General features: G+C 49.4%; 1 protein-coding gene across 9 annotated transcripts in view; it reads right to left on the bottom strand.

Annotated features, from left to right (window-relative positions):
- Positions 1–234: 234 nt before the first annotated feature.
- Positions 235–12,564, bottom strand: part of UBAP2 (ubiquitin associated protein 2) — a 230,400-nt gene continuing 218,070 nt past the window's right edge. For all 9 annotated transcript variants that reach the window (XM_075327133.1, XM_075327139.1, XM_075327077.1 and 6 more), the window contains exons 26-28: positions 3,418–3,485; positions 3,119–3,310; positions 235–1,462 (exon numbers count right to left, since the gene is read on the bottom strand). In XM_075327133.1, coding sequence (XP_075183248.1) covers positions 1,367–1,462; positions 3,119–3,310; positions 3,418–3,485 — 356 coding nt within the window. In that variant the 3' untranslated portion in view covers positions 235–1,366. The remainder of the gene's footprint in view (positions 1,463–3,118; positions 3,311–3,417; positions 3,486–12,564) is intronic.

The following is a 12,564-nucleotide window of genomic DNA, read 5'->3' as shown; positions in this document are numbered from 1 at the left end:
ATTGACCATAGTGTCGGAGATGGTGAAAGTAGACGGAGCCTCAGTAGGACAGATGTTAATGAGAAAAGAAATGGTCACGAATGCCACACCCTGTCTTGCATTGTCACAGTCTATACGGAGAGTGGTGGATGGGGGTCGCTTTGGCTTTATGGCTACACTGGTCCACATCCGTTTCACCTTTTTTTTACCATCCGACCCTGCTGGCTCATCCATGTAAGAATAGGAGGGTAGAGGTGCAAGACACAGCATAGACTTTATTTAAGAAACTGATATACAGTCGAAACTTCTAATAACAAGTCCTCTAGACAGTAAACTCCGATTCTGTTGTAACAGAAGAAAGTTTTAAAACTTATACAAATTTTTTTTTTATTATTTTTCTTGCCGCTATCTGGGATCCTCTTCCTACTTTTGCTTCACTGTGTATTCTGGATCATTATTTTACAGATTTGGGGGGTATTAATAATAATAATAATTAAAAAAAAAAGGTAAAAAATAAAAACGAGACGATGTGAGGGCTCTAAAAAGAAGAGATGAGAATGACCAAAAAAAATAAAAAAAAATCGTTCAGGTAAGGGGTACAGCGTTGCCTCGTCTATAAACAACAAAGTGCAAAGTTCATGCAGAGATCGGCACCAACATTAAGACGTACAGAGGAGCTGCAGATGATGCTTAGGTTTTATTAAAATAAAAAATAATAATATGATGTCATGATAGTGATAACGAACAGAACTGTATGGAGTCCACCATTCTTTAATATAAACATTCTGGTTCCAAATTATTATTATTCTTTTTTTTAGTTGATGAGAGATGAATAATAATAAAAATAAAATCTCAGGAGTGGGGAGGGAGGTTGAAACGCAAATATGAGACAAAACGTAAAGATTAGTCTTTTCCGTCAGAACAGTAACATTTATGAGACTTAAATAAGTTGGGAGGGGGGGGCTGTTCAGTTTTTTTTTTCTTTTAAAAATGGCACTTTTCTTACAAACCAATGAGCTTAAAACAAAAACAAAAAAAAAATAGATATATATTATATTATATATTTTTGCACAGATGCAGGTGTTAATTGAATGCCCCCTAAAAAAAGGAAGGAAAAATAAAATAAAAAAAAAAAAGGACGACTGCAAAATGCAGAAAACCACATTTAGGCTCTATTACATTTACAAATACATACATAAATATATTACATACACCAGCAAACCAAAAATAAAGCGGGTAAGTGTCGCACTACGGACTTGTTCGCGGACCGCTCCCGCACAGGTATTTTGGCTGATCACAGTTGTCTTTTCTGTAAGGTATTCAAATTAATGGTGGGGTCCAGGAATGCGCAGTAGCATACTCTTCCTTTGGGCTGCCGTTAAACGCGTCAGTTTGTCCAGTATGGGGAACTGGTGTAGGCCGTCTTGTTTGCCTGAGTCTTCTGCTGCATGGAGTTTGGCTGGCTGCGTTGGCCAGACCCACCCTGGGGGATTGAAGCAATAAAATCGGTTATAACAGCTATATACACACAGGCGAGGTCTCAGCCCCTAGACGATCACAAGGGCAATACAGACATTTACCGAAACTCGAAACGTTGAAGCGGGCCGGAGCTGAAGCTGTACTACTATTTCTCCAATCATGAAGTTGGCCCGGACACTGGCCACAGCTACTGATGCACAGGTTAATAAGTCTGTCCACCTCCCCTTGTAGGGAGAGCAGGTTCCCGCCTCATTTTATATAGACTACAATCTACTAACAATCCTACATATAATGACTTTACAACCTTAATAATTGCACTAGGAGGCAACATGGTTTTGTGGTGTCAGATCTCGTATTTCAGGGTATGTTCTAATGGCACATTACCCCCCACAAGTTGCGAGCATAAAAAACCAAACCACTGGTCATTACTATTTTGTTGCATTTTTGCTAATATTTTATGCAGGTTCAATGCAGGGTTGATTATATATTTATATATATACATACACATTATATATATATATATATATATATATATATATATATATATATATATATATATATATATATATATATATATATATACATATATATATATATATATATGTGTGTAAATATACACACGTGTACGTGTGTGTGTGTGTGTGTGTGTGTGTGTGTGTGAGAGTGAGAGTGTGAGAGAGAGAGAGTGAGAGAGTGAGTGAGAGTGAGTGTGTGAGAGAGTGAGAGAGAGTGAGTGTGAGAGTGTGAGTGAGTGAGTGAGTGTGTGTGTGTATATATATATATATAATATTGATTTTCCTTTATACAATATGCCAGCACATGTAACTTAAAGATGGCTCCTGCTTCCTGGACAATGCCCAATAAGATGGGAAACAGAGGAATTCCCAATCCAGTAGAAACTATGCAAATTGCTACACACCCTGAGCCCAACCTGCGATATTTGATTGGACTATATTTTGTCTACACCCTTTACTTCCCTAGAACTATAAAGGCTTTGTGAAAAATAAACGGGCAGAACCTCACCGGCGTCCGTCATGAGAGAAAGTGCATAACCGATTTAGAGTCAGTTATTATTCTTTCTCATGTGCACACATGACAATATAATCTGAACACGGCAGTCAGACTTTAAGAGACCATTTGTAGTCTCACCTCAACAATGTGTTTAAAACGGTTATGGAAATGGCCAACTTTTGGTACATTTTTCCCTATAGACTTTTATTTGCAGCCTGAAAACTAAAAAACAAAACATGAAAAACTGCAGTTGCATCTATTAGCACAAAAGCGCACCAACACACACACACACACACACACACACACACACACACATATATATGTAATACAAGATAGATAGATAGCAATGTGTTAGTAAGAAACAAAAGCATTCATAAGTGTGTGTGTTAGGCTACATCGATTAAACTACATATTTGAGTCTGTGAAATGGCTTAATTATTTCAGGTTACTTAATTCTTACCCTCAACAACATAATTGGCATGAGTTTTCATGACTTTCCTTTTTTTGGGGGGGGGGGGGGGGGGTGAGCTTTTAAAGGCTGATTTTTTTTTCTCAGCTATTTTCATTTCGCCATTACATCAAAAAAGCAGCAGATGAGGGGAGCAGAAAGTAGTGGAGGGTCCTGGTAAGCGATGAGAGGACTTCTCACCTGTCCATCCTGCTGGAGATGGTGATGTAGCAGCTGGGAGTGAGGCTGTTGATGAGCAGGAAGAATGTGCAGGAAAGGGGCTGGCGCGTAACCTGCAGCGGCTCCAGGGTTTAAGGGCCCGGTTGATCCAAGGGCAGAAGGCAGACTGAAGGGAGGTGGTGTGGCTGCATGGAATCCCTGCTTGTCAAACGTCTGCGAGACAAAGATAATGGCATTGGTTATATGTTGGGAAAGGCCCCTGCAGTGTGGTCGAATGTGTCCAAATCTGGTGAACACAAGCTCAAGAGACAGACACTCACCTGAGTCTTGTTATAGACAGAGCCACTGATATCGGGCACTCCGCTGTTACTGGAGCTCACAGACACACCTGCGTCAGAGATCGAGATGGTTACTACAGAAAGGTTTACTATAGATCCTGGCATATCTAATCGATCAGACCTCTGAAACCCCAGGAAACACATACAACTAAGGAGGCCCCAAGACTAGATCTGGGTCAATGGCCCATTTAGCTTCTCCGTGTACACGCACAGAGGCAGTCTCTGGTATTGCAAGCTTCTTGTGTTATGTTGCATTCACACATCTTAACTTCATGAACCGGCTGCATGTCTACCAATCTAAACACAATTGCTCCACAGACTTACTCGTATATGAGATTGGCAAGTTGAGGTAAGATATCCATGGCTAATCCGTGCATCGTGGTCCACAGTCAGACTGTTACTACATGTGGATGCATGAGTGCAGAGTGAGGCCTCGCTCACACAAGCGTATGAATCGGAAGAGCGCAATGAGAGAAAGTGGACCAATGTTTGTCAATGAGGCAGAGGAGATCTGCAATTTTTTTTTTGTCATGCCACTTCGGCATGAAAGAAAAATTGCAGGCAGCGTACCTTGGCTCACGTGCACGCATACAAGTCTATGGGTTTGGGTGAAACATTGGACTACACTCGGATGACATCCGAGTGCGGTCCGATATACACACAGACAGGCAGCAGAGAAGAGGGAGAAGAAGGGAATTTTGTTTACTTACCGTAAATTCCTTTTCTTCTAGCTCTAATTGGGAGACCCAGACAATTGGGTGTATAGGCTATGCCTCCGGAGGCCGCACAAAGTATTACACTCAAAAGTGTTAAGCCCCTCCCCTTCTGCCTATACACCCCCCGTGCTCCCACGGGCTCCTCAGTTTTGGTGCAAAAGCAAGAAGGAGGAGAAGGGAATTTTGTTACTTACCGTAAATTCCTTTTCTTCTAGCTCTTATTGGGAGACCCAGACGATTGGGGTATAGCTACTGCCCTCCGGAGGCCACACAAAGCACTACACTAAAAAGTGCAAGGCCCCTCCCCTTCTGGCTATACCCCCCCGTGGTATCACGGGTTCTCCAGTTTTAGTGCCAAAGCAAGAAGGAGGAAGCCAATAACTGGTTTAAACAAATTAACTCCGAATAACGTCGGAGAACTGAAAAACCGTTCAACATGAACAACATGTGTACCCGCAAACAACCAAGAAATCCCGAAGGACAACAGGGCGGGTGCTGGGTCTCCCAATAAGAGCTAGAAGAAAAGGAATTTACGGTAAGTAACAAAATTCCCTTCTTCTTCAGCGCTCTATTGGGAGACCCAGACGATTGGGACGTCCAAAAGCTGTCCCTGGGTGGGTAAAGAGATACCTCATGTTAGAGCTGCAAAACAGCCCTCCCCTACGGGGATGTCACTGCCGCCTGCAGGACTCTTCTACCTAAGCTGGCATCCGCCGAAGCATAGGTATGCACCTGATAATGTTTGGTGAAAGTGTGCAGACTCGACCAGGTAGCTGCCTGGCACACCTGTTGAGCCGAAGCCTGGTGTCGTAGCGCCCAGGACGCACTCACGGCTCTGGTTGAATGGGCTTTCAGCCCTGAAAGAACCGGAAGCCCTGCAGAACGGTAGGCTTCCAGAATTGGTTCTTTGATCCATCGAGCCAGGGTGGCTTTAGAAGCCTGCAACCTCTTGCGCGTACCAGCGACAAGGGCATCGTATGGGCGCCGTGCGGGAAATGTAGATTCTGAGTGCTCTCACCAGATCTAGCAAACGTAAATCATTCTCATACCGGTGAACCGGATGAGTGCAAAAGGACGGTAAGGAGATATCCTGATTAAGATGAAACGAGGATACGACCTTAGGGAGAAACTCCGGAATGATGCGCAGCACTACCTTGTCCTGGTGAAACACCAGGAAGGGAGCCTTGGATGACAGAGCTGCCAGCTCAGACACTCGCCGAAGCGATGTGATCGCAACGAGAAACGCCACCTTCTGTGACAGGCGAGAAAAGGAAACTTCCTTCAGAGGCTCGAAAGGCGGCTTCTGGAGAGCAACTAGAACCCTGTTCAGATCCCATGGATCCAACGGCCGCTTGTACGGGGGTACGATATGACAAACCCCCTGCGGGAACGTGCGCACCTTAGAAAGACGTGCTAGACGCTTCTGAAAAAACACGGATAGTGCTGAGACTTGCCCTTTGAGGGAGTCTAGCGACAAGCCCTTTTCTAACTCCTATTGTAGGAAGGAAAGAAAGATAGGCAATGCAAATGGCCAGGGAGACACTCCCTGAGTAGAGCACCAGATTAAGAAAATCTTCCACGTTCTGTGGTAGATCTTAGCAGACGTGGGCTTCCTAGCCTGTCTCATGGTGGCAACGACCCCTTGGGATAATCCTGAAGACGCTAGGATCCAGGACACAAAAGCCACACAGTCAGGTTCAGGGCCGCAGAATTCCGATGGAGAAAACGGCCCTTGAGACAGTAAGTCTGGTCGGTCTGGTAGTGACCCCGGTCGGCCGACCGTGAGATGCCACAGATCCGGGTACCACGATCTCCTCGGCCAGTCTGGTGCGACGAGTATGACGCGGCTGCAATCGGATCTGATTTTTGCGCAGTACTCTGGGCAAGAGTGCCAGAGTTGGAAACACATATGTGAGCCGGAACTGCGACCAATCTTGCACTAAGGCGTCTGCCGCCAGAGCTCTGTGATCGCGCGACCGTGCCATAAATGCCGGGACCTTGTTGGTGTGCCGAGACGCCATTAGGTCGACGTCCGGCACCCCCCAGCGGCAACAGATTTCCTGAAACACGTCCGGGTGAAGGGACCATTCCCCCGCGTCCATGCCCTGGCGACTGAGGAAGTCTGCTTCCCAGTTTTCTACGCCCGGGATGTGAACTGCGGATATGGTGGATGCTGTGTCCTCCACCCACATGAGGCTTCGCCGGACTTCCTGGAAGGCTGCTGACTGCGTGTCCCTCCTTGGTGGTTGAAGTATGCCACCGCTGTGGAGATGTCCGACTGGATTCGGATCTGCTCCCTTTCTAGCCACTTCTGGAAAGCTAATAGGGTAAGATACCCTGCCCCGATTTCCAGCACATCGAACTGAAGGGTGGACTCCTGCTGAGTCCACGTCCCCTGAGCCATGTGGCGGAGACAAACTGCTCCCCACCCTGACAGACTCGTATCTGTCGTGACCACTGCCCAGGATGGGGGCTATGACAATGAGGTGGGAATAAGCCACTATTGCAGAGAGTCCTCGGCCGTCAGGGAAAGGGAGACTTCCCGTCCAGGGAGGTTGACTGCCCATCCCATTGGCGGAGAATGTCCCATTGCTGTTGGCGCAGATGAAACTGCGCAAAGAGAACTGCCTCGATGGCTGCCACCATCTTCCTTAGGAAGTGCATGAGGCGCCTTAAGGGGTGCGACTGGCCTTGAAGGAGAGACTGCACCTCTGTCCGCAGTAAACGCTGCTGGTTCAGCGGAAGCTTCACTATGGCTGATAGAGTATGAAACTCCATGCCGAGATACGTTAGTGATTGAGTCGGAGACAGATTTGACCTTGCCAAATTGATGATCCACCCGAAAGTCTGGAGAGTCTCCAGCGTAACATTCAGGCTGCGTTGGCATGCCTCGAGGGAGGGTGCTTTGACGAGTAGATCGTCCAAGTACGAGATCACCGGGTGTCCGTGAGAGTGCAAGACTGCTACCACTGCTGCCATGACCTTGGTGCACACCTGTGGGGCTGTCGCCAGACTGAATGGCAGAGCTACGAACAGAAGATGTTCGTCTCCTATCACAAAACGTAGAAAACGTTGGTGCTCCGTAGCAATTGGCACGTGGAGATAGGCATCTTTGATGTCTGTTGAGGCAAGGAAGTCTCCTCGAGACATTGAGGCAATGACGGATCGGAGGGATCCCATCCGGAACCGCCTGGCGTTCGCATGCTCGTTGAGCAGTTTCAGAACCAGAACAGGACGGAAGGAACCGTCCATTTTTGGAGCCACAAAGAGATTGGAGTACAAACCCTCGCCCTCGTTCCTGAGGGGGGACAGGGATCACCACTCCTTCTGCTCTTAGAGCGTCCACCGCCTGCAGCAGGGCATCTGCTCGGTGGAGAGGTGGGGCCGTTCTGAAGAATGGAGTCGGAGGACGAGAACAGAACACTGTCCTGTGCACGTGAGCACAATGTCCGTCACCCACCGGTCTGTGACCTGTGGCAGCTAAATGTCGCCAAAGGCGGGGGAGTCTGCCATCACCCGCGGATGCGGAGAGAGAGAGAGAGAGCTGAGAGTCCTGAGGAGACCGCCTTGGTAGCGGTTCCTCCGACTGCCTTCCTTGGGCGAGATTGAGCCCGGCCGGAATCTGAGCCCGTCTGAGGTTTTGTAGCCCTTTTGCACGAGGACAATTGGGACCTGCCGGAGCTTGGGAAGGACCGAAACCTCGACTGTACTTTTAGGACAGTATTAACAGGGTAAGTCGCAGTGCAGACATTGCGGGGTTACGGACGCCTCTGCGGTACAGATGTCCCTGCTCAAGGACAGCTGCGCAAGAACAGCTGAAAAGGTTAGGTTGCCAATACGGCTGTGGATGCCGGAGCTACCGACACGCCGATAGCCTCCTAGACAGATTTCAACCAGAGTCCATCTGTCTGTGAATGGCATCTTTAAGTGAAGCCCCATCTCCAGTGCAACTATGGCTCTATATGCAAGACTGGAGATTGGAGAATCCACCTTTGGACCCTGGGTCCAGCGCTGACCACGTCAGGGGGAAAAAGGGATAACGTGTATCCTAAAAACGTTTGGAGAAGACGCTTATCTGGTAAGCGTGGTGTTCCTGGACTGCTTCTCTGAAGTCAGCGTGGCCAGAAAAATACTCAATATCTGCGTGAGATACTGAAAGGGAACTTCTCCTGTTCGTCTCCTATCTCCACTGGGGGAGCTGAGGGAGAAAGATCCAACCTTCCATTGATGGACGGTATAGGATCATTCCGTATGGCGTTACCACCCGGTGTATCCGGATTGAGAGCGATGTCAGTATCAAAGCCCTGAAGAGCTGCCTTTTGGTCAAGTAGATTGCCCATGGGTGCAAGTCTCTATATTATGACTACTCCGTCCCTGTCCATGGACAGGGTTGACAGGAGGTTTCTTTGGCCACAACTAGTAGAGCCCCGGCAGACGAAGTGCTAGAGACCCCGGCAGACGACGTGCTACAGGGGAGCATGCACACAATGGGACGGTGTCATGAACAGCATCCCATGTAGTAAAAACAGCACTGAAATCTGTGTTGCTTTTTTGCCGCTGCCGACTAGCTATCTAGAAGTATATAGCCAAGATTGGTGACCGTACATTGCAATGTATAGCATACAGGCATAAAGTACAAAAGACCACTGCAGTACAAGCAATACAAGCAGCATAGAAGCCTGTGCCCTGGCACCCCTGCTCTTCTGCTGCTGTATACTAGTCATCTAGGGGAATATAGCCCAGAAGAGTGACCCTACAGTGCAATGTATAGCATACAAGCACAAGTACAAATGAACACTGCAGCACATGCAATCCAAGCAGCATAGAAGCCTGTGCCCCAGCACCTCTGCTCTTCTGCTGCTGTAGACTGGTCATCTAGGGGAATATAGCCCAGAAGAGTGACCATACAGTGCAATGTATAGCATACAAGCACAAGTACAAATGCACACTGCAGCCCATGCAATACAAGCAGCATAGAAAAAAACCTGTGCCCCAGCACCCTTGGTTTTCTGCTGCTGTAGTCTAGCCATTCCAGGAGAATATAGCTAAGACTAGCGACTGTACAGTGCAATGTATAGCATATCAGCATAAACACAAATGAACACCTCAGTCGTGCAAAACAAGCAGCCTAGAAAGCCTGTGCTTTAGCACACCTGCTTTCCTGCTGCTGATGTGTCGCTCCCCAAGCGGGCACAGTTAAAAACAACACATGTATACACTGCAGTTATATCGTGGTCAGCACTATGTGTGCCTCTTACCGCCCGCCTATAAGCGGGTGTATGATCGCCACCGTCCTGCCTTGGTGCCGAAAGTCCGAGCTCGGTGCAGTAATGGCTGCCGGCTTCTTCCCCAGCTCGTGTGAGGAGGGGCGGGCCGTGGGCGTGCCCCCAAGGCAGAGCGGGAATCCGGCGTCCGACAGTGAGAGGGCTGGAGCATGTAAAAAGGCTCCAGCCCTCGGCGCTGCTGATTGCTCAGCGTCTGTCCCCTTCCCTGAGTGACAGGGAGGGGGCGGGAACGAAGCGGCACTAGGCCGCAGAAGCCGGGGACTGGAGTTATAAGCGCCGCCGCCGTAAAAGCGCGGTCGGCGCCCAGTCCCCGGCGAACTACAAGTCCCAGCCGCGCCGCCGCTCCCGGAGCGTCCGGCGCGGTAGTTCCCAAAACACAAAGTCACTCAGCAAAGCTGCAGTGACTGTAACCCTTTACTGTCCCCGGCGCACTAGCACACCCAGCAAGTCTGGAGTGTGCTGTGCCTGTGTGTACGGGGACACAGAGTACCTGTAATGGTGCAGGGCCATGTCCCTGAACGGTACTCCAGCTCCGTATCCAGCAGGTTCAAATGGGTCTGTGGATGGAGCCCGGCGTCAGAGCTTTGAGGCCGGCAGGATCCCACTTCCTCAGAGCCCCCCAGGGGGATGTGGAAGGAAAGCAGCATGTGGGCTCCAGCCTCCGTACCAGCAATAGGTACCTCAACCTTACAACACCATCAACGGGTGAGAAGGGAGCATGCTGGGGGCCCTATATGGGCCCTCTTTTCTTCCATCCGAAATAGTCAGCAGCTACTGCTGACTAAAATCTGTGGAGCTATGCGTGGATGTCTGACCTCCTTCGCACAAAGCTTGAAAACTGGAGAACCCGTGATACCACGGGGGGGTATAGCCAGAAGGGGAGGGGCCTTGCACTTTTTAGTGTAGTGCTTTGTGTGGCCTCCGGAGGGCAGTAGCTATACCCCAATCGTCTGGGTCTCCCAATAGAGCGCTGAAGAAAAAAGAATTATAAACTGGTTAAAAGTAACTTCAATCCGAAGGAATATCGGAGAACTGAAACCATTCAACATGAACAACATGTGTACACAAAAAAACAGGGGCGGGCGCTGGGTCTCCCAATTAGAGCTAGAAGAAAAGGAATTTACGGTAAGTAAACAAAATTCCCTTCTTCTTTGTCGCTCTATTGGGAGACCCAGACAATTGGGACGTCCAAAAGCAGTCCCTGGGTGGGTAAAATAATACCTCATAATAGAGCCGTAAAACGGCCTCTTCCTACAGGTGGGCAACCGCTGCCTGAAGGACTCGTCTACCTAGGCTGGCATCCGCCGAAGCATAGGTATGCACCTGATAGTGCTTCGTGAATGTGTGCAGGCTCGACCAGGTAGCCGCCTGACACACCTGCTGAGCCGTAGCCTGGTGCCTCAAAGCCCAGGACGCGCCCACGGCTCTGGTAGAATGGGCCTTCAGCCCTGAGGGAACCGGAAGCCCAGCAGAACGGTAGGCTTTGATAATTGGCTCCTTGATCCACCGAGCCAGGGTTGATTTGGAAGCCTGTGACCCTTTACGCTGGCCAGCGACAAGGACAAAGAGTGCATCCGAGCGGCGCAGGGACGCCGTACGAGAAATGTAGAATCTGAGTGCTCTCACCCAATCTAACAAGTGCCAATCCTTTTCACATTGGTGAACTGGATGAGGATAAAAAGAAGGTAAGGAGATATCCTGATTAAGATGAAAGGAGGATACCACCTTAGGGAGAAAATCCGGAACCGGACGTAGAACCACCTTGTCCTTGTGAAACACCAGGAAAGGGGCTTTGCACGACAATGCTGCTAGCTCAGACACTCTCCGAAGAGAAATGACTGCTACTAGAAAAACCACTTTCTGCGAAAGTCGTGAGAGGGAAATATCTCTCATTGGCTCGAATGGTGGTTTCTGAAGAACCATCAGAACCCTGTTTAGATCCCAGGGTTCTAACGGCCGCTTGTAAGGAGGAACGATGTGACAAACCCCCTGCAGGAACGTGCGTACCCGTGGAAGCCTGGCTAGGTGCTTCTGGAAAAACACAGAGAGCGCTGAGACTTGTCCCTTAAGGGAGCCGAGCGACAAACCCTTTTCCAGTCCAGATTGAAGGAAGGACAGAAAAGTGGTCAAGTCAAAAGGCCAGGGAGAAAAACCCTGAGCAGAGCACCACGACAGGAAAATTTTCCACGTCCTGTGGTAGATCTTGGCGGACGTTGGTTTCCTAGCCTGTCTCATAGTGGCAATGACGTCTTGAGATAACCCTGAAGACGCTAGGGTCCAGGACTCAATAGCCACACAGTCAGGTTGAGGGCCGCAGAATTCAGATGGAAAAAACGGCCCTCGAGATAGCAAGTCTGTTCGGTCTGGTAGTGTCCACGGTTGGCCGACCGTGAGATGCCACAGATCCGGGTATCACGACCTCCTTGGCCAGCCTGGAGCGACGAGGATGGCGCGGCGGCAGTCGGTCCTGATCTTGCGTAACACTCTGGGCAACAGTGCCAGCGGAGGAAACACATAAGGGAGCTGAAACTGCGACCATCCTGAACAAAGGCGTCTGCCGCCAGAGCTCTGGGATCTTGAGACCGTGCCATGAACATTGGTACCTTGTTGTTGTGCCGGGACGCCATGAGGTCGACGTCCGGCACCCCCCAGCAGCAACGGATCTCCTGAAACACGTCCGTGTGAAGGGACCATTCCCCTGCGTCCATGCCCTGGCAACTGAGATAATCTGCTTCCCAGTTTTCCACGCCTGGGATGTGAACTGCGGATATGGTGGATGCCGTGGCTTCCACCCACATCAAAATCCGTCGGACTTCCTGGAAGGCTTGCCGGCTGCGTGTGCCGCCTTGGTGGTTGATGTATGCCACCGCTGTGGAAATGTCCGACTGAATTCGGATCTGCTTGCCCTCCAGCCACTGCTGGAACGCTTTCTGGGCAAGATACACTGCCCGTATTTCCAGAACGTTGATCTGAAGCGAGGACTCTTGCTGGGTCCACGTACCCTGAGCCCTGTGGTGGGGAAAAAACCGCTCCCCACCCTGACAGACTCGCGTCCGTCGTGACTACTTCCCAGGATGGGGGTGGGAAGGATTTCCCCTTCGATAACGAAGTGGGAAGAAGCCACCACC

The sequence above is a fragment of the Anomaloglossus baeobatrachus genome, chromosome 1, assembly GCF_048569485.1.
Source record: "Anomaloglossus baeobatrachus isolate aAnoBae1 chromosome 1, aAnoBae1.hap1, whole genome shotgun sequence".
Taxonomy (NCBI): Eukaryota; Metazoa; Chordata; class Amphibia; order Anura; family Aromobatidae; genus Anomaloglossus; species Anomaloglossus baeobatrachus.
The sequence above is the reverse complement of the archived record's forward strand: the minus strand, read 5'-3'. Positions and strand labels throughout refer to the sequence as shown.